Source organism: Canis lupus, chromosome 21 (genome assembly GCF_048164855.1).
Source record: "Canis lupus baileyi chromosome 21, mCanLup2.hap1, whole genome shotgun sequence".
Classification (NCBI taxonomy): Eukaryota; Metazoa; Chordata; class Mammalia; order Carnivora; family Canidae; genus Canis; species Canis lupus.
The window spans coordinates 8144929-8172379 of NC_132858.1; the positions used below are offsets into that span (position 1 = coordinate 8144929).

The following is a 27451-nucleotide window of genomic DNA, read 5'->3' on the forward strand; positions in this document are numbered from 1 at the left end:
TACAGTACCACATACAGAAAACTATCCATCTTATATGTGCAATCAACTTCCACACGCAGCTGTACCCAGGAATCAGGATGTCACGACAGCTCAGCAGCCTCTGGTCATTCCTCCTCATTAGGTGGTGACGGGTCATGACCTGCGGTCCTGGCTTCCAGCCTCAGAAAGAGGAGCCTGGTTCTGCCTGTCAGTGGCTGCTGCCCTCTTCTGGCTGCCTGTGGGAGCTGCATCGGGGAAAGAAAGCCACCCGTGGGGTCTGTGCTAGTGTTCCCGTTGCTTCCGGGCAAAGAACCACAAACTCAAGGATTGAAAACAACACAAATCTATTATCTTACATTTCCATAAATTGAACATCCAACACAGGCCTCACTGGGCTGACAGCGAGGTGTTCTCAGGGCTGGACTCCTCCACCACCTTTAAGCCAGTCGTAAGGGTGAGTCCTTCCCTATTTATGAGGACTCATGGTTAGACTGGGTCCCCAGGATAATCCTCCACCCCAAGATCTCAATCTTTACCACGTCTTCTGCTGTGTAAACTAGCGTATTCACAGGGCTGGGAATTAGAATGTGGACATCGTGGGGGGTATTCTTTGCCCTACCACGTGCCCCTTTCCCATCATCAGCAAAGGGTCTTTTTCTTCAGAAAAGACTAAGTACACCAAGCAAAGCCCACAGTCCCTGGATATTTGAGGAAAGGCTTCATCATAAATAATAAATCATAAATAAGATCAAAACAAGAATACCCAGAAGAAACCAGAGTAATACAAGGAGACAGGGAAAGGAAGTGATCCTTTCACTGTCCTCACAAAGATGAGGTTGCATCCGTGAAACCAACAAAGGCTTTTTCTTTAGGAAAAAAGAAAAAGGACACAACGTTAAGTGAAACAAAATACATTAAATAGCCTTGATCAAAATTTTAAACTTTTGTGCATGGATCAACAGAGCATCAACTCACAAAATGGGAGAAAATATTTGCAAATTGTATTTCTGATAAGGGACTCATATCCAGGGACGCCTGGATGGCTCAGTGGTTGAGTGTCTGCCTTTAGCTCAGGGCGTGATCCCAAGGTCACGGGATGGAGCCCCGCATTGGGCTCCCCACATGGAGCCTGCTTCTCCCTCTGCCTGTGTCTCTGCTTCTCTCTGTGTCTCTCATGAATAAATAAAATATTTTTAAAGGGATTCATATCTAGAATATATAAAGAGTCTCCTCAACTCAACAACAAAAATACAAGCAACTCAGTGGAAAATGGGAAGAGAACTTGAACAGACATTTCCCCAGAGAAGATATACGAATGGCCAATGGCACATGAAAAGATGCTCAGCAACATGAGTCATCAGAGAAATGCAAATCAAAACCACAATGAGATACCACCTCACACCCATCCCATTAGGATGTCTATTATCCAAAAACAGAAAATAATCAGAGTTAGCAAGGATGTGGAAGATGGAACCCTCGTGCATTTCTGGTGAGACTGTAAAATGGTGCAGCCACAGTGGAAAACACCTGGTGGTTTCTCAAACACTTAAAAATAGAATTACCATATGACCCAGCAACTCCACTTCTAGATGGATACACAGAAGAATTGGAATCAGGGACTCAAAGAGATATTTGTACAACCATGTACACCTGTGGACTCCATGGGGCGTCCCCACCGGCCAGCTGACAGGGCAAGAGGGGTTGGGCCGGGTTTCCAGATGGAGCTGCCCGGTGCCCAGGAGCCGCCACCCAGCGTGGACAGCTGCCACACTACAGCCCCCTCCCCGGGACGTCCCTGAAGGACATGAAGGACAATCCTCCAGGGGCAGAACTCTGGGCAGGGCACCTGCCTGGGCCCTGGGCTCCAAAGGAGAAACAGCCAGACATGAGATTACACGCTGATTCCCAGGCTGCGGCCAGTGCTCCGGCTGGATGGTCAGGGACTTGGAAGGACCATGACCGGGAAACTGATGACAAGGGAGTTCGGGGAAGAGGTGTGTGCACAGGCAAGAACTGGGTATTTGTGCCCTGTGTGAACGCCCACCAAAGGGAGAGTCGGCAGAGGACTTCTATCATCCGGCAGGCAGGATGGCCCGTCCCGTGGGTACCAGGCAGCCCCCGCTCCAGGCACCCGGCCATCGCCCACGGGGCTCAGGCACAAAGTGGCCATGGAGGCAGGGTGGGGGTCATGCGTGGCTCAGCTCGTGGACTTCACGCACCGAGGCCGACCCAGCTGTGACCACCGCCGTGTGCCCCATCTGCCCGCAGCAGAGACCCGCAAGGAGCCCTCACCCAGCGCCCTTCTTGAGGCGACCGGCAGCCACCTGCTAGCAGGTGACCACGCTGGAAGCTTCCGCCATCGAGGGCCGGGCTCAGTTCCTACTGGAATAGACACTTACTCAGGATATAGATTTGCCGTCCCCACACACCGCATTTCCACCAAAACACCACCATGGACTTCCAGAATGCCTCATCCGCCGTCAGATGTCCCACTGGCAGGCCTTTGGCGCAGGAGCTCGCTGCACAGCAAATGAAGGCAGCCGTGGGTCATGCTCACGAACTCCCTGGTCTCACCGCAGTCCCCACCCTCCTGTAGCAGCTGCTCCAGAGGACAGTGGAGGCTGGGTTTCAGTCCTAGCGAGGTGGTGGTACCCTGCAGGGCTGGGACAGGGGCTCCTGAAGGCCGTACACACTCTGAGGCAGCGTCTGACATTCTGTGCCGCATTCCCCCAAGCCAGGATTCGGGGGCCCAGGAATCAGGGGCTGGAAATGGCAGGGGCACCTCCGGTATTACCTCTACTGCCCTGCTAGCAAAGCGTTTGCCTCCCATCCCCACGACCTTATGGTCTGCTGCCCTGAAGTCTCAGGTACAGAGGGAGGGATGCTTCTGTCAGAAGACACAGCAGTGACTCCCCTGAACTGGAAGTTCGACCTGCCATCTGGTTACTCTGGGCCTTTAGGGCCCCTCGATCCACAGGCAGAGGGAGGTACAGTGTTGGCGGGAAACTGGTCCTGACTGCCCAGGGGACGTGGGACCGCTGCTGCACAGTGGGTTAAGGGAGGAAGAGTGTCTGGAATGCAGCGGGTCCATAGGGCGTCTTGCAGTTGTACCATCCTGGGTTGATGGGAAACCACAATGACCTAAGCCAGGCAGGACTATGAATGGCCCAGACCCTCCAGGAAAGAAGGGTTTAAGTCACTCCATCAGGTGAGGAACCACAAGCTGCTGGGGTGCTCCCTGAGGCCCAAGGGGCTGGCTGGCAGGGCAGGTGTGCTAGTGGGGAGAAGAAGAAGGTGATTATAAACACCAGCTCCGATCGCAGGACCTAGTGCCCAGATACAAAAATGAGGGCTGTATTTGTGTCATGAGTATTTCCTCCTGATTTTCCTATGAATCTACATGTGTGTGTGTGTCTGTTTTCTTTCCTCTCTTATCCCCTTATCATGTAACCTAAGATATATTGACTTTATATCATGAGAGCTAAATACTATTAATTTTACATCATAGTGTTTAAGTTACGTGGTATCAGGAGAAGAGTAAACATCCCTCCAGGCCTTTATTTCCTGTTCTGAGGAAGGTGTTAACGTGTTTCAGGTGTATGCAGGGTACATTTTATCACGTTAGGTGAAATGAGGACCTTGTCATTGTCTCTATTTGGAGACTCAAGTATGATTTAAGTAAATGTGTATGGCTGCCCAAACTAAGGCACATAACAAGGGAATAATACAAATAACTTTATGCTCATAAATGTCTGCAGCTTAGGCTAAAAAGAACCTAGCTTTCAAAAGCTATACCAACTACTAAAACTCAAAGTAAAATAGACAATTTCTAAAAGGATTTTATTTATTTATTTGACATAGAGAGCACAAGCAGGGGGAGCAGCAGGCAGAGGGAGAGAGAGAGAATCAGGCTCCCCAGTGAGCAGGGAGCCTGATATGTGGCTCTATCTCAGGACCCTGGGACCATGACCTGAGCCGAAAGCAGACGCTTAGTCAACTGAGCCACCCAGGTGCCTGGAAATAGACAATTGCCCTATAAGCATCAAATAAATTAAATTCATAATTTAAAAGTTTCCAAAAAAGGAATCTCCAGGCCCAGATACTTTTGCTGGAAAAATCTGCCAAACATCTGAAGAAGAATTAACAATAATTTTTCATAATCTCTTCCAGAAAAGAGGGAACACTTCTCAAATTATTTTATGAGGCCAGTACTACTCTGATACCAGAAATAAACCAAAACAGTTGGAGGACGGGGGAAACTATTCTCATGACCTGAAATGCAAAAATCCACAACAAAATATTAGCAAGCAAATCCAACAACATTTATAAAAAGAATTATACAGGGCAGCCCCGGTGGCTCAGCGGTTTAGTGCCACCTGCAGCCCAGGGTGTGATCCTGGAGACCCTGGATCGAGTCCCACGTCAGGATCCCTGCATGGGGCCTGCTTCTCCCTCTGCCTGTGTCTCTGCCTCTCTCTCCTCTCTGTGTATTCTCATGAATAAATAAATAAAATCTTTAAAAAAAAGTATACATCTTGAACAAATGGGATTTATTCCAGGTATAAGAGGATGGTTAGACATGCAAAGATAAATCCATGCAGGGGCACCTGGGTGGCTCAGTTGGTTAAACATCTGACTCTTGATTTTGGCTCAGGTCTTGATCTCAGGGTCATGAGATAGAGCCTCATGTCAGGCTCTGTGCTCAGTGAGGAGTCTGCTGGAGATTCTCTCCTTCTCTCTCTGCCCCTCCCCTGCTCGAGCTCTCTCTCTCTGCCTCTTTCTCTATCTCTCTCTAATAAGTAAATGAATCTTTAAAAAGAGAGAAAGAAACAAAGAAAGAAAGATTCATGCAATCCACCACATCAGTAAGCTGAAGAAGGAAAATCATGTGATCATATCAATTGCTGCAGAAAAAGCATTTGACAAAATTCTGCAACCATTTATGATTTCAACAGCAACAACTAAAGCTCTGAGCAAGTTAGGAGTAAAGGAGCATTACCTAAATTTGATAAAGAGAGAAAGAGAGAAAGAAAGAGAGAAAGAAAGAGAGAAAGAAAGAAAGAAAGAAAGAAAGCAAGCCCACAGCTAATATCCCGTATAATCCTGAAAGACAAAATGCTACCCGCCCCCCACCGCAATCAAGAACAAGACAAGGATGTCTGTTCCCTTTGTGTTTATTCAACATAGTATGGGAAGTTCCAGCCCCTGCAATATGGTAAGGGAGAGAAATAGAAGGCGTACAGATTGGAGAGTTAAAAAAAACTGTCCTTGTTTGCAGATGACATGATTGTCTGCATAGAAAAATCCCAAAGACACAAACAAACACAAAAAACACTTCTGAACTAACAAATGAACTCAGCAAGGCAGAAGGATATAAAATCAACATACAAAAATCAATCACATTTCTATATACTAAGAATGAACATGCAGGAATCAAAACTTAAAATAGAATAGCAAAAAAAAAAAAAAAAAAAAAAAAAAATAAAATAGAATAGCATTTATTTTTTTAAGATTTCATTTATTTATTCATGAGAGAGGCAGAGACATAGCCACAGGGAGAACCAGGCTCCCTGCAGGGAGTCTTGATGCCAGACTCAATCCCAGGATCCCAGGTTTAAGACCTGAGTTGAAGACAGCTGCTCAACCACTGAGCCACCCAGGCGTCCCAAAATAGAATACCATTTAAAATGACTCCAAAGGAAACCAAATGCTTATTCTATGCATTTAACAAACCATGCACAGGATCTCAAAGCTGAAAATTATAATTTGCTGATGAAAGCAATCAAAGAAGGACCCAAATAAATAGACATATCGGTGTCACAGATTGGAGGATTCACTGTGGTAAAGATGTTGATTCTCCCCAAATTGATCTAGATTTAATGCAATTCCTATTAAAAATCCCAGCAAGCTTTTCTGGACATAGACAAGCTTATTTTTGAGTTTATGTGGAAAGACAGAGCCTAGAACAGCTAAGACAGTCTTAACAATGCAGAATAAAGTCAGAGGAGATGCTCTACACAAAATTAAGTTTTCCTATATAGCATCAACAAAAGGTGGTGTGTGGGGATGGATAGACTCATAGATCAATGGAGCAGAATAGGGAACATAGAAGAAAGTCAAATGTGTGCAACAAATTTTTGGCAAAGGCGTAAAAGCATTCCACTAGGAGAAGGATGGCTTTCCAACACATAGTGCTGGAGTGAGTAGACACCTATGGGCAAGACAAAGCAAAACTCCACCTAAACCTTACACTTTGTACAAAAATTAACCCCAAACAGATCACAGAATGAAACAGAAAACTATAAAACTTTTAGATAAAAATACAGGAGAAAATCTTTGGGACTCAGAGGTAGGCAAAAGGATCTTACACTCTATACTAAAAGCATAAACTATAAAAGGAAAATTGGATAAAAGTGAAAACTTGCTTTGTGAAAGATCACGTAGAGAAGATAAATGGACAAGGTACTTGCGTGGTGCCGTCGGTTAGATGTCTGACTCTTGGTTTTGGCTCATGTCATGATCTCGAGGTCCTGAGATGGAGCCCCATACCAAGCTCTGCACTCAGGTTGGAGTCTGCTTGAGATTCTCTCTCCCTCTCCCTCTCCCTCTGCCCATCCTGCTCTCTATCTCTATCTCTCTCACAAATAAATAAATAAATCTTTAAAAAAAAAAAAGATGGTTAAATACACAAACCTCAGACAGCAAGGCAGTAGGTCAGACTTGGGTACAGTTATGTCAGCGGAGGTCCAAATTAACCACACCTTATATAAGATTTGTCCATTCAGAAACATTTTGTGAGTACCTATTACGCACTGGCTAGTGTTCTGGGTGCTCGGCATCCCTGCCTCAAAGTATCACATTCTGGCAGGAGAAATGGATGAAAAATGCAGAGCAGGAAGCCAAGTATATGATGACTCAGGAGACAAGGGATGTGCAAGAGACAAAGAAGCAGGGTCTACCAGCAAGGGTGAGGTCTGACAATCCTTGGTTGAACTCCTGCTGCGAGGGGCTCTTTCTCAGCCTTCCTCATGGGCTTCCCCACTTCTCCCGCACAGCTGGACCCGCAGGGCTCAATTCTTGACCTTCTTTTCTGTCTTCTCTCTCCACATGGTTGACTTCATCTTGCAAGTGCTCCAAATACTAGACCAGTGAGGACTCTCCAGAGAAACAGATCAACAGGATATACAGAGATCCATACAAGAGATGATTTAGAATAGGAATTGGCTCGAGCGGTCATGGAGGCCAATGTGCAAGCCAGAGACTTAGGAGAGCCAGGGGTGTAGTTCAGTCTGAATGTGAACCCCTGAAAATGGGGTGGGTATGGTGCTCTAGCACAGAGGGTAAATTCTCCCTTCCTCTGCCTTTTTGTTCTATCTGGACCCGTAACGGATTGGATGATGCTGACCCGCACTGGGGACAGCCATCTGCTTCACTCAGTGCACCGATTCAAATGCTCCTCTCTTGCAGAAGCACCCTCAGACACACCTAAGATCTGTCTGACCAGCTACCGGGCAGGCCTTAGTCCAATCAAGTTGACACATAAAATTAACCATCACAAACACCATCTAGCTGCCGAATTCTCCCCAATTCACATCTCCTGCCCTGGTCTCTGCTCCAAACCCTTGTCCTCAGCATATCACTGTCCAATTAACATCTCTAGCAGGTCCTACCCAACTCCCCCACCCACCCAACCCAAACCTCACCTGGATCAATCAAGGAACCTCCTCCATCCCTTAAACTTTACAAGCATCCTTGGTCTCCCTCCATTATGTACACCCCCAAATCGAAAGAAAGCTGTCCCCTTCTCATCGCCACCCTTGCTCTTCATTCAAATACCCTCATTTGCCATCAGGCTTATTCAGCTTCTACCCAGTGGCAGAGGGACCTCTAAAAATGTAACTCCAAGTTAATAGCAGCATTATTCATAACACCCAAAAAGTGCTGTTAAAAAAAGAACAACAGGGGGTGGGGGGCACCTGAGTGGCGCAGTGGTTGAGCATCTGCCTTTGGCTCAGGTTGTGATCCCAGGGTCCTGGGATGGAGTCCCACATTGGGCTCCATGTAGGGAGCCTGCTTCTCCCTCTGCGCCTCTCTCTGTCTCTCACGAATAAATAAAATCTTAAAAGAAAAACTATCTTTAAAAAGGGGGGGAGGGAAATGGACCCAAAATTGAGTCACTTTTCCCCACAACAGCAAACCAAGACTCAACTGCCAGGACCAGCTTCTCCCAGGCATGTAACCTCAAACCAGACAATCTGGGATTCCCTGTTGAGCATTTGTGAGGTGATCTGCATGATGGACCCTCATCTTCCCCCACAGAATATGACTTTGCCAGAATAATCCATACTTCCTTAGAAAACTTCCTTTTCTTCCCCTCCTGCCTATACAAACCTCATTTTGTACACTCAGCTCCCCGGAACTCCTTTCTACTTGCGACATGGGACGCTGTCTGGTTCGTGAACTATTGAATACAGCAATTGGATGTTCAAATTTACTCAGCTGAATTTTGATTTTTAACAGTGGAAACAATGGAAATGTTCATCAGCAGATGACAGGACATATTCAAATGTCATCTTTCGGTACAATGGAGTTCTACTGACCAGTTCAAAATGGGCAGAGCCACATCATATGCTACAACACGCACGAACCCTGGAAACATTTTGCCCAGTGAAAGAAACGAGGCAGAAAAGGCCACATCGTATATGGTTTCATTGATGTGAAATGTCCAGAAGAGTCATATCCGAAGAGGCAGAAAATAAAGTAGTCATCAGGGGCTGAGCAGAGGAGGAAGGAAAGGAAGTAATTGCTAAGAGGTAGCAGGTTTCTACTGCCAGTGATGGCAATGTTCTAAAATTACCTAATGGCGGGGCTTGCCCAACCTTATGAATGAATATAGTAAAATCCACTGAAAGGTACACTTTAAACAGGTAATTTATATGGGTTGCAAATTCTGTCTCAATTATATATATATATATATATATATATAAATATATACATAAATGTATAGAAGTATATATAAATACTATATATATATATATATATATATATATTTTTTTTTTTTTTTTTAAGCTAACTTGGAAGGCCTCACTTCCCTGCTCACCCTCTGCAGACGCTCCATCTCAAGGGCAGTAAAGCCGGGTCTGCACCTGGCCCGGACTGCACCCTCCTAATTCACCCCTGCCCTCTCTTCTGTGGCTCCCTCTGCACCCCCGGCTCTGCTCCAGACCCTTCGGTCCGCGAGCTGTTCCCGGAAGCTCCGCTTTCACGTGCCTCTGCTGTGGCTTGCCCCCGGCCCGCACCCTTCCCCCCACGCCCACACACGGGGGCCCCTGGAGCCCGCGCCTGCACCTGCCGCGCACCTGCACCTGCCGCGCACCTGCACCTGCGCGCTGAAGCCCGCTCTGATCGCCCCTCTAACCGCGCCCCCACCTCCACACCCCGCATCCCCTCATCCTCTCTGCCCGGGCTCCCGTTCATTGGGGCATACTGTAGGACTTACTTATCTGCATTACGTAAGCTTAGGTACTGATGACGTAACTCCCGGCAGGCGGGCACTTCTGCTCTTGGCGCCCAAATGTGTCCCCAGCACCTACGGCCTGGCACGCAGTAGGCGCTCCATAAATACTAAAAGCATTCAAACGCATAAGTGACTACGACTTTAAAGATGAAATAATGAAATCAAACTTCAAAACCTCAATAAACCTCTGAACAGATTTTTCCGCACAGAGAGATACGGGCCGTGAGCGTTAAAACACCTTCTGCACTTTCACAAATGGTAATAACAGACGCACTTGTTTGCGGCGTCCGCAGGGCGAGGCGGCCCGGGAGCCGCAGCCCACGCTCTGGGCCCGCCCGCGCGTCTCGGGACTGGGGGGGCGGAGGTCCGCAGGGCGCAGGCGCGGAGGCCCTGCAGGCGGGGGCCGCACGCTCTCCGGGGACGCTCCCTGGTGGCGGCCGCGCGCCTTCCGGGCGGAAACGGCTACAGTCGAGCCGGGGACGCATGCGCGGGTCCCGGAGTTCTCGCGAGATCCGGAGCTGGGGCATGAGTGCAGGCGTGGTCTTCCGGTAGTGGGGCCCGGGCCGGAGGCCGGAGGCCGGGGCCGGGGACGGGGACGGGGCGCGGGGCGCGGGGCGCGGCCGGGGCCGGTGGCGCAGCCGCGTGACGGGGAAGCTGGGCCTCCGGGGGCCGCGGGGCCGCCGAGCGGAGGGCCGGGCCGCGCTGGGCTGGGCTGGGCTGGGCCGGGCTGGGCCCCGCCGCCATGGACCCGTTCCTGGTGCTGCTGCACTCGGTGTCGACCGGCCTGTCAAGCGACGAGCTGACGGAGCTCAAGTTCCTGTGCCAGGGCCGCGTGGGCAAGAGGAAGCTGGAGCGCGTGCACAGCGGCCTCGACCTCTTCAACGTGCTGCTCGAGCAGAACGAGCTGGACGCCGAGCGCACCGGGCTGCTTCGCGAGCTGCTGGCCTCGCTGCGGCGCCAGGACCTGCTGCGGCTCCTGGACGACTTCGAGGCGGGCGCGGCGGGCGGGGCCCCTCCGGAGGAGCGAGGTAGGCGGGGGGGGGGGGGGGGCACGGGGAGGTGGGAGCGGGGGTGGGTGGGGGAGGGGCACGGGGAGGTGGGAGCGCGGGGACCCGGGGGCTAGGGGACCGACCGAGCCAGCCCGGGGCGGGGACACGGCCCCTTCGCCCAGCTGTCGTTGTGACCCGCCAGCAGCGCGCTAACCTTTCCCGGGTCTGATTGGAGCAGGTTTTCTCCTAGACGCTCCTGGGAGGCGGGTGAGCTGCCCCCTTTGCAGACGGGAGAGCCAAAACTCCTAAAAGTTAACTTACTTTGGGTTGGAAAACATGAACACACACGCGCGCACACACACACCCAGTTCAGTGTTTTCTCGGTGACTCCGCTTCTTCCGGCTGCGGTGGAAGCTACTCCACAGGACAGGGCGTGGCTCCCCTCTGGGCGGAGCTGGGTGGGCCTGCCCCGCCGCTTCCCTGGGCTTTCTGCCTCTGGGAATACCCGCTGGCGCCCTTGACCCCGAGCAGTACTGAAACCAGCTCCGCCGCCGCGTTCTGGTTTTCACTAGCCCCGTCGTAGGTTCTGCAGTCCCCCTCCCCTCTGACCGAGTCCGAGCTGTGTGGCTTCCTACCCCGTGCTCTCCACCCTTCTCTAGGGTTTGCAGAGGCTTCGAGGGGTAAATGAGACCTGAGTAGAGCAGGGCTTCTCAGCGGGGCCTGTGTTCTCAGAGCCCGGGAAGGGGGACGGGGAGGGGGAGCGCTTTGGGGAAACCCCATGTAGTCCCGAAGCTCTGCCCTGGCATCAGTCCTTCCATCACCAAATCAAACAGGACAGACCTGTCGCAGCACAGGTGTTACTCCGTAAAGACTTGTGCTTCCTGGTGCAGATTGGGGCAAATTCAGATTTCTTGTCTGACACACACACGCACCCATATATGTACATAAACTCTCGGCTGTGCAAACAAAACAGGACTTATAAGAGTTACATCTTAAAGGACACTCAACGGAGGGGAGATTGTGGACGTAATACGTTTAAAAGGTAGTCCACAAAACACAGATAATAACATTTTAGATTTACATGTGTGTAGATCCTGTATGATGCAGGAGAGTACACCAGAGGTGAGCAGGTGTGGGTGGGGTGATGAGGGCCCGTCCTGTATGACTCTCGCACAGAAGACAGGATAGCATCATGGTTAAGAGTGGACCCGCATGAGACAGTCAACGGTTTCACTCCCTGGCTGTGCCATTGTCTAGCTGTATGACATCAGGAAAATCACTTGGCTTCTCTGTGCCTCGGCTTCCCCCTCTGCACCAATGATCACAGTAAGACAAGTGCCCACCTGCCTACCTCCAGGGGCTGGAACGCAGAGTTGTCACACTGGCTGACGGTGTCGTGGGGGTTTGTAACTGAAGATGCACATCTGCTGGGGCCTCTAAGCAGCATTTTGTCCTCTGCTCGCCCACCATTCTAGACATAGCCTGTTAGGGTCTGTAGTGCCCCACCTGCTGATCTCAGGGGTGGCTTTTCAGGAAGTGAGGACGTCCTAGCCCCGGACCAAAGACTGATGGTCAGTCCAGGCAGCTTCCAAAATAAGAATTGGGTTATTTTAGCACCCTGGGGCTGCCATACAGAGGACCCCCAACATGGGGCCTTGGAGCAACATGGACTTGACTCTTTCCCAATCCTGGAGCCAGAAGCCAGAAGTCAAACTGTCAGCAGAGCCAGGCTTTGTTTGGAGGCTCTAGGACAGCATCCTTCCCCCACCTCCAGATTCTGGGGGCTCCAGGCATTTTGCCACATCCTTCCAGTTTCTGGCTCTGTGGTCATGTGGCCTCTTCTGTGTGTCCTATAAGGCTGCTGGTCACTGTGTTTAGGGCCCACCTGGACAGTCCAGGATGATCTCATCCCAGATCCTCCACTTCGTCACATCTGCAAAGACCCTTTTCCAGATAAATTAATGTGCATAGTTCCAGGGATATGAGGTGGACATAACTTCTTAGAGGCCACCATTTAACCCACTACAGGGTGGGATGGGGGAGCAATTCCATTTCCTTCCTTTAGACATCTCACAGGCCCTCCCTCAGTTTCCCCCATCTAAGTGGTTACCTGCACTACCACCCACCCCAGCCCAGTCACGTCTTCAGCAGGCCACACCTTTTGGATAGTGTTTTGAGAGTGGGCTTAGGGCAGGACGGGAGGCCATCCTTGGGCTTTCTATGACCTCCTGACGTCTCTACTGCTGGGTGACTCCAGCCTCTGCAAGTGGACCTCCTATATACCCAGCATTTAGGTCAGCCCTGAGAAGCCCACTGGGAATGTGGGATTACTTGTCTCTGAAGAGCTCCTCAAGCTTCTGGTAAATCCTTTTCTTTCCGCAGATCTGCGTGCAGCATTTGACATCATATGTGATAACGTGGGGAAGGACTGGAGGAGACTGGCTCGTTACCTTAAAGTGACCGATGCTAAGATTGATGCCATCGAGGAGAAGTACCCCCGCAACCTGACTGAGCAGGTGAGGGAGTCGCTGAGAGTCTGGAAGAGCTCCAGGAGGGAGGACGCAGCAGTGTCCCACCTGGTGAGGGCGCTCAGGGCCTGCCAGCTGAACCTGGTGGCCGACCTCATTGAGGAGGAACAGCAGGCCCGAGGCCTGGAGAATGAGAGCAAGAGCAGTAGAGGTGGCGGTGGTGGCACTACTATGTCCTTGAGGTCATGGGACTCAGACAGGCCTGCCTTGGGGACCCCTTGGTGACCCAGGGGCCCCTCCAAGGGCCCAAAGGCATCCACACAGCTTGAACTTTGGTTCCCCCACCAAGGTTAACTAAGTACTTCCATACCAGTGCCTCGAAGACCTGGCAGTGAGCTATGACAAGACACCTCGGCACTCGAGCCACAAGCCACAGCTGGCTTCTCAATCAGTGGGCATCCATCGAGTGCATACTTTGTGCCAGCTGGGGCTTGGGGCACCGTGCAGATGCCTTCATTTATTCCTCATGATCGCTCTTGAAACAGCCTCTTGTGCCATTAAATCAGTGCCTGCAGGAGGACGTTTTGGATCTATGTCCAGCACAGAAAGAGTGTAAAAATCAGCAGTTATCTGTGTCATTTATCTGGGAGTGGAGCCAAAGCTGTCAGGCTCCGGAGTCCACACTGTGACCACCGGGCTATTCTGCTGCTGCCACAGTTGGTCAGAGGCTTGGAGGCCATCAGTATAGCCCCATACGCCAGAGCCAGTGGCATAGGGAGACCTGTTGGGGTCATGGCCCTTGAGGGTGTTAGGAGACAGGAAGGTTTGTGAGGACGGCCTGCTGTAGGACCGTTAAGTGCCTGAGGTGATTGAAACACAGTCAGTGCCCTATAAATGTGAGTCCTTAGAAATATTGTGCCTTCTGTGATGCTATAGTGTGTTAACTATTTTGTATCAAAATCAGTGTTCTGATAACAGATTTATAAAGGGAGCTGGCTCCTGTCATTTTAAAAATGTCCCTACTTGGTCTTCTTGCTTCTAAGATAATTCTATTGAGGCATAAACAGGTCTGCTAGAGGCCCACTTTTCACCAGCTTCGGACCCACCTGTCTCTGAGATGCATCAGAGAGCCACGTGGCCATCCCTGGTTCAGGCCTTTTGGCTATTAACTTGGGAAAGCCTCATGTGATGTCATGCCACACCATCTTGGCCTTAGGTTGTTGAGATCCTGAGCACACTGTCCTGCTAAGCCATGGACCAGCCTTTGAGCCCCTGCACACCTTCAGCAAGGACGTAATGATGCCAGGCACTGAGGGTCTGGGGCCACGGCAGGAAATGAGAGAGAAGTGGCCTTGCTCTGTAGACCCCAATTGCCTGTGTTCCTGGCCGGCTCACAAGCAGGGTGCTACCGAGGAGCTGAGCCAGTCTCGGGCGCATTCCAGTGTGCCTGGCCCTGTGTCATGCACTGTTATGTTTCCACCACCTGCCCGCGCACCTGCCTCTTCAGGCCTTTGGTCAGAGCGAGTTCTGTGGATGATAGACACGTCAGCACTGTCAATAAATGTCAGCGGCTTGGCTAATGGGTAGCTTTTGGAAGTAGGTTTGTTGAAAAATGTGTCCCTGTTTCTTGAACAGAAGCTGATTTCATAGGTTTTAACATTCATGATTTATGAGATAAGCTGCTGAAAGGGTAAATGCCAAACATCCTGACCTCTGCCCTATATCCCCCTGCATGCCTCTCACACCCGAGAGGAGCCCCAACCTTCCATCATACCATGTGTTTGATAGAAACTTCAAAGACCTGTGATTTCTGCACTTGAAATTTTCCCCAGCCACAAGCAGACAGGCCTTGGTCCCCAGCTCTGTCATGGCTCTGTCACTGGCTTGCTCCTGTAGCCCATCTCTCAGTCCCACATGCTGTGAAGGCACTGGATTTTTCCCACCACTCATACCCCAAGACCTCCATGGAGAGCAGCTCCAGTCCATGTGGTGAGAAGAAGGAGCATGCTCTGGAGCAGCCTGACCTCTTGAGGATGAGATCTGAGTTCTGAGGCTCGGAAAAAATGGTGGGCGAAGAGTCTCCATCCTGCACCACTGGGCCGTGCAGTGCAGAGCTGTACAGCCTGGTGACACCGGGTGGACTTGCCCAGGAAGCTGCCCCCAGAAGACAGTGGCTCAGAGCCCCCATTTGTTCAACCGGTTTACACGTGAACAGTCAGGAGGCTTCTGCCATAAGGAGCACCGTGGCCGGCATTGATGCGAGCCGACAGGACAAGCAGCCTGCCCTCGGGAAGCATACAGGTTCCCCTACCTTGTGAGGTAAAAGGACAGATGCTTACTTAAGCACTGGAAATGGAAAGATAAGCAAGCACCAAGCGTTTGAAATTGATGATTTTTTGAATGATAATATTTATACTTTCTGTAATGTGTTTTAATTGTCTACCACATATAAGAATGAATGTAAGCTGGACTATTTGGTGGGAGTGTCCCCAGAGACCACTAGAGTCAGACCCTCTGCCCCTGGTGGCTTCCCCCTAGAAAGGGGCAATTAGATAAATACCAAGTGCTTGCCCAAATCTGTAGCCACTTGTTCATCAGGTATCTTGGAAATAAGCAGTAACATTTCACCCAGAGCCCCAGAGGTTCTATTCCTTATGATTTCACTTCACTTGAACCCAGCTCATGGCCGCAGGTCCTGAGGTGTCACTTGTCACCTTCACGTCTGAGCCTGTCCCCACCATGGATTTCAACCACCACTTTGAAGTGGAAGGTGTTCTGGGACAGGTCTACCGACGTCTGGCTAGAACTATCACCTTTGTGACAGGACCAATTACACATTCACAGGTCCAGGGATTAGGCCACAGGCATCAGGGGCTCAGGCATTCCGCCCATTGCACACAGACTCTGCAGCTCCCCCTGCTTGTGTCTCTAGGCCTGGCACCACAATCTACCCTGTTGCCCAAGGTACAGATGGGGTCCCCTACCCCCCCCCACACACACACACACACCGAGCCCCATCCCTTCTCTCCAGAGCCCTGCCTCTCCTCTTCCCCACCCTCCGTCAGCCCCCAGACACAGCAGTACCATACTCCAGAACCTTGACCTAGCAACGGCAAGCTCTCCATGCATCTTATCTTTTACTTTTGTATTTGTACTTCCGTGATAAGGCCCCTGACTCATCTTGCGGACTGCTTTCTAACCACGTGATTCTGTGCGTTATGTTTGGAGCCAGCCAACAAGCATGACTTGGAGCAGCATGTGCTCACGTGACGATGGCTAGTCACTGGACATATTTCAACAGAAAGGCAGAACTTCCCTTCCATGGGGAAAACTTGCAGCTGAGATCCTCTTTCATCAAAGAAGCCCTGTTTCTTAAGTCACCGACCGAGTGACAGTATGGCAAGAGTCACACGTGTATGCCAACTACGTTCATGTCAACAAGGAACAGAATCCCATTTCACTGAGCCAGAGCACGTGACCTGTGGATGAAGCTTTCGTGGTATGGCTTGAATAGAAAAACATTGTGGGCCTTTGGGTCACCCCAAGCATCAGGCAGGCATGAGGCCTCCCGATCTCCCAAACCTGCCTGTCAACAGTCTAGACACCAGGTGACAATATTTTGTTTCAGCAAAATGTGTTTCATGGCGCAGAGCCGTTTAGGATGGCAAAGTTCTGGACTGGGGTGGTGGGAATGTTTGTACAACACTGTGAATGTGCTCGGTGGCACTTTAAAAATGGTTCAAAGGGGCCCCTGGTGGCTCAGTGGTTGAGCATCTCCCTTCTGCTCAGGTTGTGATCCCGGGGTCCTGGAATTGAGTCCCACATCAGGCTCCCCGCAGGGAGCCTGCTTCTCTTGCCTCTCTCTCCGTCTCTCATGAATAAATGAAATCTGTAAAACAACAAAAATTAAAATTAAATAAAAATGGTTCAAAGGATAGATTTTTTATCTACATTTTACCACACACAAAAAAATCCTACATCATATTAACTATGCATTTAACTGTGATATTAACCTAAATTGTGTCTTGAGGGTTTTCTCTCCTTGGTTTGTAGTTTTACTGGCATTTTATAATTCATGAGGGCCAGAAGCATAAGCTTCTATCTGACCTTGTGTTTGTAGGTATTGAAGTAACATGATCAATAAAACCTTGCTCATCACTGGGAGACTGGGTCCCTGTTATCTGCCCAAAGGGGTTTCTAGCTGGAGAAACCCAGCTCCAAGGGTCCCCAGACCCCTTGGGATCAGCCTGACAGGCAGCATCATGATGCACAGTAGGGCCGCCCAGCCCTGCACACCTCGTCCCTGAACTCCCACCCTGCTGTTCTCTCCGTCCGGACCCCCGGTCCCTACTGGACCTACAGCCCTGCTCAGACAGCCAGTCTTAGGGCAGCCTTGTCTGACCGCCCCCCGCCCCCCCTCACCTGGGTGCACACAGGGGCGGTCAGGCTGTGACTGCCTGCTTGGGCAGATGCAGGCAGGCCACCCCTCCATCCGTCACCAATGCCAGTGCCCCTGGCCATTGTGTCCTCATGGTACCTAGTCCCAGCAAGGTCCCTCCAGGGACCCCAGGAGGGTGTCTCTCACCCCCTGAATCCCCGCAGGCCATCCCAAGGGTCCCTCTCTCCAGGCAGGGTTGATGCCATGTGCATTTAAGAGTGTACACCCCTTTGCTGTGGGCTGCCCATGAATTCATGAAGCAACTTGACCTGGCTGGGTGACCCCCCACAGCAGAACACAACCTCCAACCCCCCTTGCTCACCTGATGAGACCCTCTCAGTGGGTTATTGTGGGGTTCAAAGAGATGAGGTGTGTCTGGGAATGATTGGCACGTTGTAAAGGTCGCTAAATGTCCTCATTTTAATGGTTTCTGAGTGACGGTTTTAAAAGGACTTGGCTTTACACTGGCTTGGCTAAGTCCTAACACTCAAATCACAGTTTCAATTCCAGAGGTCTTTGGAGGCAGTGATGCCACCTGGGGAAGCAGTCCCAGTGCCTCTTAGATGACCACCGAATCCTGTGGAGGAGTGGGGGGGAGGAAGCCTATGTCGTCCAGCCCCACTAACACCCCAGATTGTAAACCAGAGACTTGTAGGAAATAGATACATGTGTGTAGATGGGCAAGACTAGGAGGCTACATCATCTTTCACCTTTCAGGGAGGCTGGCCTCCGAGTCCACTGCCCAGGTTCGAGTGCCCACTGTGCTATGTGGCCGGGGCACAGGGCAAGCCCTGAAGGAGGGTCCTGGACCCCAGCCACAGCATGGCACAGAGACAGCACAGACACGCAGCCCACAAAGCCCCTGAACCCACTGGCTCTGCCCCGAGCTCCTTGTCTGCAGAGCCAACACTTGGTTTTCAAAAATTTTAAGATTTGCTTGGATCTGGTATTTGCAGCGAAGATGGTCGCGTGGGAATTTAGAATATGATAAAGATAGTGTTTCAGATTGGGTTGGGGGGAAGGGGGTACTGAGCCATCGCAGGGGGGTCACTTGCCTCGCCCCTCCCATGCAGAGGTCCTGGGCCTGCTGGGTGTGCAGGAGGAAGCCAGGAGGCCAGATGGGAGCAGGAAGGAGAGTGCTGTCAGATTAAAGACTGGGCTCTGACCACTTCGAGAACTGGCTACGTCTGCTTGTAGGGACAACACGACCGTCACCCCCCACCCCTAACCCGCAGGCTCACTTCCCGCTGGCCCAGTTACTCCTCACCAGCAGCTGGCCTGCCCAGGTGATCCCTGATCCTGGTGATGGCACAACACATAGCAGCAGCTGCTGCCCCGTCCCCCTCATCCGCATTGCCCGAGGAGCAGGGTGAGGTTAGTGCAAGGTATTCTGAGAGAGGGGCTGTGCTCACCTAACTTCCACCCACCCTACATTGTTGTAATCATCCCTTTTCATTTGTAGTGTCATCCATCTCTGCACCGCATTTAGAAATGAAAATGTATCCTAGGCGCATGTGTATGGGAAACAGTATGTGGGGTTCAGTACCGTCCACAGTCTCAGGCACCCACGGAGCATCTTAGACGGTCCCCTCACCCCTCTCCTGCCAGATCGATAGACAGGTTTGAAAGGCAGGCAGGCGTTCATAGGTGAAAGAATGCAAGTTTAGGGTTAAAGAGCCTGTTGGTTTTTCAACAAGCGTATGCTGAACACTTAGGTGCGGCAGACACTGCAAGGACAGGGGCTTTCAGGGAACTTTCTGTTCCAGACAGACATCGGCAATCACAAGAACAGACATGGGATCCCTGACGGAAGGCCCAGGGAGCTCTGGGGGACTGCCCAGGGCTGGGTGGACCAGGCAGCCTCTGTGAGGGACGAGGGACAGGTAGCAGTGAAGCAGCTGGGAAGGGCAGGGCAAGGCAGTCTCTTGGGGCGCATGGTGCAGACTAAGCAGCATGACAAAGGTCTGGTGATGGTTTTGGTGGCAGTGCCAGCTCCACGATCCCCTGGAGCGGCTCCGCAAGAGACCCGGGCCCCCCACCCCCAACTGCCCTTGAACGCCTAGCTGGGTGGCGTCAACCACTCCGAGCTCTGTTCCCTTTTGTTTGCCATTTCTGTGTTGCAGCGACAGCCTCCCTTGAGTTTGACTTACGCCCTGAGAGCCCAGGAAGGCCAGTAGAGGCCGTGTGATCAGATTTGCATTTTTCCAGCCTTGGCTGTCGACTGGACTGGAGGGCGCTAGAGGGACCATGGGAGCCCTGTTCGAAGGCCACTGGATGGGGGCTTGGGGTCGCAGGTGCTGCTGGAGGGACCGGCAGGAGCAGTTTCCAATCTGGGGTCTGGCATCTGTGTGGGGCATGAGAGAGGGAGGTGCCCTGGAGGTTCGAGGGGGCGTCCAGCGGGCAAGGTAGTGAGGACTTGGTGAGGGCGGGAGCCGACTTCCAGACGGGCAGAGCCCAGACCCTGGAAAGGGAGGACAGGGAGAAGCCAGGGCCGAGGTGGCAGGTGGGAGGGAACTCCGCACCTGCCCACCACCCCCCACGCCTCCAAGAATCTTCTGAAAGTGTGTTCCAACTCTGATGCCAGGGCCCCACCCCCAGAGAGTCTGACTCAGCCCTGGGTGGGGCCGTGCATTGCCTCACCACTGCCTGGGGCACAGTGATGGTTTCATCACCCTGAAGAGTAGCAGGAACTGCCCTAGCTCTAACCTCTGCCCAGGCCAGGACCCCCAGGGCCACGGGGGGGTTGGGGGGCATCCGCCGCAAGCCCCAAGCCAGAGCCAGAGCTGCAGGGGACAGGGAGGGGGTGTGTCCCCGGGAGGCAGGCGGTCACCTCCGGGCGCCCGGGCTGCTGAGTCTGGAGTTTCAGGTCCGCTGTCCACCCAGCTGGCAATGGCACTCACGGATTTGGTTTTGGTTTGGGTTTCAGGTGAATCTGCGAGGCTCTGCCACCCAATGTGCCAAACAAACGGGGTGATTCACCCTCTTCCCTCCCTGCCTGGGCTCCAGCCTCCTCCAGGGGGCAGGGGGAGGGGGCACTGGATGCTTCTGACACCCACAGAGTCCCCTGCAGCTGGGCCCTCCAGTCCCCATGACGTTGCATTCAGTGCTGGGCCCCACTGGGGGAGGGAGCGGGCCTTTGCCTGTAAGCACCTACCATCTCCTGCTGTTGAGCCCCCAACCCTGCACTTCCTGTGAGTAAAGTTGGGGCACTCCCACCTTCCCCTAGGGCTGCTGTGGGGCAACACTGAGTTGTGATCATCAAGAGGTGGTGACTGCCTTAGGCACTGGGGATGGAGGCGAGGACTCAGGGATGAACAAAGTGTGGGGCCCAATGTTGAGGGCTTCCAGGTATAACGGGAGACACAGAAACAATGACAAGATGCCAGTCCCAAGAGCTGAAGTGATTTGTCAGGTCACAAGGTGAAGCTCAGACTGGAACCCGAGGCTCATGCCAGTTCCAAGCCCCTAAGTGTGTTTCCAGGAAGGGGCTTTTGGAGTTGGGTTTCATAGGATACATAGGAGTTCTCCAGATGGTGAGCAGGTCAGGCATGGGGAAAACAAGAAGTGCAAAGGCCAGGAGGTGAGAAATTGGAGGGCTCCTTGTGGAGGCAGCCAGAGGATGGAGTCATGGGGCTGGTTCCTGGCAGGCTGAGGGGGCTGTTTGCAGCCCAAGAGCAAAGGAAAGGCCTGAATTTAGCTTCTAGACAAAAAGGAGCCGGTAGCATCTTTGAAGCAGGACAATGACATGATTGTGAGCCTCAGTTTCCCAGCGATCCGGGGAGTGCATTTGTTCATCAGAAAATGAGAAGACAAAACAACAACTAGATGGCCAAGCGCTGTACTGCAGCGTGGGCTGAGTCAGGAGGGGAAACAGCACACGCAGAAAGAGAGGTACAGTCGCTTCTAAAGGACTCAGTGCCTTCCTTACGGCCGTCTAGCAGCTTCGGCTGCTTTTGAGGTGCTTGGAGGGCTTGCCTCTGGCTTCAGCTTCACGGGTGCCTGGGGCTGTGGTTGAGGGAGGCAGTTTTCCCCCTGAGACAGGTGAGCAGTGCAGGTGCATGGGTGGGGGGGTTGTGGCAGTAGGAGGTGGGAGAGTGGGGGCTTCCCGGGCTCTGCCACACCAAGCACCTTCCTGCCCTGCAGCACTTTCTAGCTCCCTGAGCAGCCCTGCAGGCCCAGAAAGCGCCGGGTCCAGGGTGGGGGCGAAGCCCATCCCAGCCTGTGTCCTGTCCGGGGCTTCCCTGGGCGGTGTCACCGCAGGCTGTCACTGGGGAGCATCTCTGCCCCGCGTGGGAGCACCCACAAAACTGAAACAAGGCTGGTGTGTGCTCCAGAAACACTCTGCTGAAAGCGCAGCCAGCCAGCCCTGGAAATAACCCCGTCGACTGGCTTCCCGCCCAGAGAAGTCAGGGTGGAGACAGGGAGCCACACTTCCGGTCCCCACACCCTTTTATTTTGGGAAAGTCAAGGCTCCCCAACAGAGGCTGCCTGCCTGCCACAGAGTCCAGGGCAGCTTCTGCTGGAGAGCCCTGGGGCTGGAGGCAGGAGACTGGCCCTCCCTCCCCCGACTCGCTCCTTGACCAGCGCGTGTGCTCAGTCACCCTCACACTGGGCACTGTTGTGGGCCTTGGGAGCAGCTGGGCCCCGGACCCCAGACCCTGGACCTGCATGCTGTGACGCCACAGGCACCAGCGTCCTTTGCTGTGCAACAGGGACAGAACAGTGGCAAGTCTACTGTGCCCTGAGGACACAAGGGGACAATGCAGACAAGGTCGGTGCCGTGCACACATGCACCTGGCCCCACGTACTGCCCCCACTGGGCTCTGGTCACACACTTCTTCCTGACCGCGAGGAACCAGCTTACCAGGCCCCTGGGCTCCTCTCAGCAGCCTCCCACCTGCTGACCCCTGACCTATCCCCCTGTAGGGTCCAGAGGCCTGCTCCAAGTTACACCGCCCCGCCCCCACCGCACCAACAGCCTTGGCTCCTATTTCCAGAGTGAAGAGAGGCAGGCCTCCCCACCCCTGCGGGCAGGGGCCCCTTCTTCCCCCTGACCCCCACTTCTGGCCTCCCAGCTCCTGTGCCTGGCTCGATGCTTGATGCTCAGATGCTCTCTGCCTCTCCTGGAACAGGCACCTGCCTCCTCCCCATGCCCCTGCCTCCATCTCTTCTGCGCCAGGCCCCTCCTCCTGAGCATGGAACCTGACCCCCTTGTATTTCCGGGGTCCCAGCACCTTCCCGCCTTTCCCGAGGCACAGTGCCCCCAGGGCCAGCTTGGCTGTTTTTACCTTAGCCTCGTAACCACCTGCTCTTCTGCTTCCTTAGCTTTTTTCTTTAAGGTGACTCTCAGGACACCGGGGTGGCTCAGTGACTGAGCGTCGCCTTTGGCTCGGGTCATGATCCTGCGGTCCTGGGATGGAGTCCCATGTCGAGCTCCCCGAAGAGAGCTTGCCTCTCCCTCTGCCTGTGTCTCTGCCCCTCTCTCTGTGTCTCTCACGAATAAATAAATAAAATCTTTACAAAAAAAAAAGAAATCAAGATGTCTTTAAAAAATAAAATAAAAAAATAAGTTGACTCTTTTGCACAAATGGGGCGCATGGCTCACAGATCTTAATTATAAATTAAAGAGAGAGCTTGATGTCTCCATCACAAAAGGAAAGCCTTCTGCAGGCGGGCAGTGCTAGGGTCTGTTCACACCTTCCTTACGAGAGGCCCCTGATGTTCAGCTGAGGCACAGCTGCCCAGAACTCAGGCTCATTTCCCAGCTCACCTTGCAGTGAAGTGCAGACATCCTCCGGAGTTCTGCATGTGAGCAGGAGCAGCAGGTGGATGCATGCTGCAGCATCCCCTTCTTCCTTCTGGAACACAGGCGTAATAACTGGAGCACTGGCAGCTCCGTTGGGCCATGAGAGGAAACACAAGAAGACAGAAGGAGCCAGGGCCCCTGGTGAAACTTGGAGCCTCTCCACCAGCTCTCGAGGTTTTATCTCAGGCCTGCATTTGTTTGAGAGAAATAAACTTCTCTCCCTGAAGCCGCTGTGGTTTGGGGATTTCAGAAACACAGTATCGGTTGGGTTAAGCAGACAGTGACTGTAAAAAGGAATGAAGAAATAATATTCTGAAATTGTCAATAAAACCGGCTGCCCTTTCAGGCTCTGGACGCGAGGGCTACTGTTTTTGTTAAAGAAGACATTAGTCATCATTGGCCCAAGACTGTCTCCATGCATTCAGGACTGGCCAGTCACTGACATGGGAGCGACTTTCTTACCACGTGACTCAGAGCAAGTTAGTGCCAGGTCCCTTACCTCACTGCTCCCTAAAATCAGCGGGCTGGACATGCCCTGTGGGCCCAAAGCGCAGCTTGGCAGGAGAGAGCGTGCTTCCCGCAGCACCCCATCGACCGCCCCCACTTGTGGCCTGGGACCACCTGGCCATCCACGCTCCCCGGGGCCCCGTGCACTCGGCCACAATGAGCAGCCCAGCTCCAAGCAGCCGGCGTGTTCATCGCCCTCCGGAGCTCCATGTCCCGAATCTCCCGCAGCTGCATGCCTCCTCCTCACACTCCACTCAGAGATGACACTGGCTCATCATCTCACACCCACTTCTCATGCATCTTGTTGTGGTTATGAGCACCGGCTCCAGAGCCAGACCACCAGGCCTGCACCTGCTGAGTGGGACACGGGGGAGTTACATTGCTTTTCTCTGCCTCGTCCTGCTGGTCTGTAAAATGGTCGTGAAGGGTTAGATCACTCAATACCTATCAAGCCCTTAGAAAAAGAGCCCAGTACCAGCCCCCAGGACATGCTAGCTGTCACTGTTAGACCGCAAGAGAGGGGAGCATGGCAACATGCCAGGAGCCAGGCATACAGCAGGTGCTCAGAAACAGGATCAACAAAGCGGTGAGCCACCCCCGCGCCCACCATGAGACATAGGTGTGCCAAGAGAGCGAGGCTGAGGGCAAGGTGGCCCAGACCCTCAGCAGCCAGGTCCCCAACCTGAGCCCAGCACTGTTCCTTCCGTACCTGCAAGAAAGACTTCCAGCGGCATTCTTCCCGGCCAGGCAACAGCGCCACAGACCCATACTGGTGGGTAAGTTGGCCATGCAGCCGGGGCCTGGAGGTCTGACCCCACCCCGACTTTGGGTTCAGACTCTCCCTTCTGTTTGCTGTACAGCCCTGGGCAAGTTTGTCTCCACTCTCGGGCCTCATTTTCCTCACCTCACCTCAGAGAAGTGGGCTGATGGCCCCATGATCTGTTCGTGCAAACAAACCACTGTAAGACTCCGTGGCTTGAGACACCCATCGCGCTCCAGTCTCCTGGGTTCTGGCTGCGGGTCTCCAGCCCAGGCCTCCTCCCAACCTGGCAAGCCTAGTATGAGTCACTCGGGCTCCAGGCAAGGGCGGGGGTCAAGGAGAGGGAAATGAGAGTCCGCTCTTCGATGGAGCCGTGGGAACATTCCAGAAGAGCGTGTGGGAAAGTACACTCATGCTGGCCTCCGAGGGCTCGTGGGTGGAAAACACCTGAACGTCTTGCCACCTGCCCACTAAGTGGTGTCTGCGGCAAAGGCAGCCCCGTTATTATCAGCTCACTCCTGGAACCTGCCCCGCTCCTCCTCCCCCTGCCTGGTCAGGCTGCATCCTGCTTGCAGCCCACAGGAATCAGGTTCTCGGGAGACAGACACCTGTTGGCTCACTCGGGGTGGCCGTCCCCAGGGCAGAGGCTGGCGTGGGGCACCTCACTCAGGCCAGGCGAGCAGCTGAGGCCCCTCATGGGAGCCGGGCATTCCCATCAGGTGGGCAGGTGAGCTCACCCAACACCCCCAGTGTGGCAGCCTCTCCCCGGGCAGATCCTGGCAGAGCCTGGCAGCATGAATCACCTGCCCACCAGCAGAGCGGCACGGAGGTAAGAATTCCTGCCGAAGGTAAAGCGAGCAGCGTTCCTGGCGTCCACCTGGCCCATCCTCTCGGTCCCTGATCACAGAGAATGTGAACGGCCACAGAGGCAGGGAACCCAACTTGGGGTCCCTTCCACGTCCCCCCCTCATTGGGTTGAACAGTGTTCCACCAAAATTCATCCCCTGCACCGTGACCTGGGAACCAAATTTGGAAATAGGGTCTATGCAGCGTAACCGAGATGAGGTCACAGTGGATTCGAGTGGACCCTAAACCCGGTGACCAGAGTCCTCATAAGAAGATGAAATTTGGACAGATCAACACGCAGGGGAGGATGTCATAGGATGACGGAGGCAGAGGCCAGGTCCACGCAGCCACACGCCAAGGAACGCCAAGGATTTTCAGCACCCGCCAGAAGCTGGGACAGAGGAGCCTCCCCAAGAGCCTCCGGAAGGAGCCAGCCCAGCTGACGCGCGGTTTTGAGGACCCCTGGCCTGCAGACCAGGGGAGGATACACTTCCGTTGCTCTAAGCAGCCAAGTCTGGGGGCCACGTGCTCCAGCGACCAGAGGACACCACACAGCCCGCCCAGGCTTCCATCCCCTGCGAGGGAGACCACCTGCTCAGCTGCTCCCTCAGCTCGCCAACCCCGGCAGGAAGAAAGAAAAAGCCTTTAGTCTTTTTATAAAAAGCACTTGGAAGACCAGATGCCTACCAAGTGTGACTGTGTCCAGCACGTGATGGTCTACGTAGGTCACAACTGCATTTGCTCGCACAGCCAGGAAGACTTGCCTCGTGCATTGCCTGTCTACGCTGCCTCGTGCAGTGGGATCACCCCCAGGAAAGCGCCCGGGGGCACGCACTCCACATCTGTCCCCGTCTTTAGTGACCCACGCCTGGGAGGAAATCGGTGGTCTTCTCACCGACAAAGTGGGACCCTTTGCAGGACATATTCCAAGATGGATTCACTGTTGGGGGGTCAGTGAGCCCTGGGTCGCTGGTTCACCTCCACCTTCTCAGGGAACAAGAATCGGGGCACAGATTCCTCCTTTGAGCATAAAGGGGAGGGACAGGTACGGGGGGGGATACCTCGCTGTCCACCTCCCCACCCTACCCCCCAGCCATCTGGACCCACCAGACATTTCTTTACGGTCCTGTCGCCCAGAACCACGAGGTTCTCCACGTTCTCCTGCAGGCTCTGGCATGTGGGTCAGGAGCAGTGGCTCTGAACCTATGCCCCCCTTTTGTATTCTGGGAAAATGCGCAGGACGTAGAATGTACCATCTAAACCATTTCCAGGGACGCCTGGATGGCTCAGTGGTTGAGCATCTGCCTTTGGCTCAGGTTGTGATCCTGGGGTCCTGGGATCGAGTCCCACATCGGGCTCCCCGCAGGGATCCTACTTCTCCCTCTGTCTGTGTCTCTGCCTCTCTCTGTGTGTCTCTCATGAATAAATAAATACAATCTTAAAAAAAAAACAAAACATTTCCAGGTGGCCTTAAGCACGCTCACACTGTTGTGCGGCCACCGCACCATCTGTCTTCAGAATCATGTCTCCCCACCCAGAGACTCTGTCCCCATTACACACTAACCCCTGGCCCCTGGCGCCCACCATCCCAACCCTGTGTCCACGAGTCCAACTGCTCCAGGGACCAGGGACCCCTGTGATGGATCCTACAGCATGTTCTGGCATCTGGCCCGTTTCCCAGCCCGGTGTCCTCGGGGTCCACCCGTGCTGCCGCGGGGGCCAGAATCCCAGTGCCTCCCTTTTATGACAGTCATCCTGTGCCACCCTTTCTACCCTCCTGAAATGGGATACTGGTGTCATCTAGCACGCTGCCCCAACCTACCCACTAAATGTCAAGTAGCAACCACGCTCTCCTCAACAACCAACCCCCACTCCGCATTTCCAAATGCCCCCCCAGGGACGGACGCCCCCCAGCAGCCACCCTGGGCACTGCTGTCCTGTATGGCCTTTCCTGAGGGGCCAGGGCTCCTTGCTCATCTCCTCCCCAGGTCTCAGGCCCCTGACACCCCCATAAAGTCTCCTCCTTGGGGACTTCTTCCCTGTAAGCAAATCCCATGTGCAAAAGGCTGCAGAGGGCAGAAGCAGGCCCTCATCCCATCTCAGCAGAGGATCAACCTGGAGCACCCCATGGATTTCCCACC

The 27451-nt window shown here is 53.3% G+C and overlaps 1 protein-coding gene and 1 long non-coding RNA gene across 4 annotated transcripts; one reads left to right on the top strand and one right to left on the bottom strand.

Moving 5' to 3' along the window:
* Positions 1-3: 3 nt before the first annotated feature.
* Positions 4-10057, bottom strand: LOC140612592 (uncharacterized). The gene is made up of 3 exons (XR_012013747.1): positions 9479-10057; positions 2379-2498; positions 4-224 (listed from the first exon to the last, which is right to left on the bottom strand). It is a non-coding gene; the product is annotated as an uncharacterized lncRNA (long non-coding RNA).
* A 91-nt stretch (positions 10058-10148) lies between these two features.
* Positions 10149-22880, top strand: FADD (Fas associated via death domain). Of its 3 annotated transcripts, none has more exons than XM_072790301.1 (3): positions 10173-10524; positions 12868-13001; positions 22717-22880. In XM_072790301.1, the coding sequence occupies exons 1-3, from the start codon at positions 10239-10241 to the stop codon at positions 22732-22734; spliced, it is 438 nt and encodes a 145-aa protein (XP_072646402.1). In that variant the 5' UTR covers positions 10173-10238; the 3' UTR covers positions 22735-22880. The 3 variants fall into 3 exon arrangements, with proteins under 3 accessions (XP_072646399.1, XP_072646402.1, XP_072646401.1); XM_072790300.1 differs by lacking the exon at positions 22717-22880 and adding an exon at positions 16121-16890 and having other exon boundaries at positions 10176-10524; XM_072790298.1 differs by lacking the exon at positions 22717-22880 and having other exon boundaries at positions 10149-10524; positions 12868-16890.
* Positions 22881-27451: the final 4571 nt, after the last annotated feature.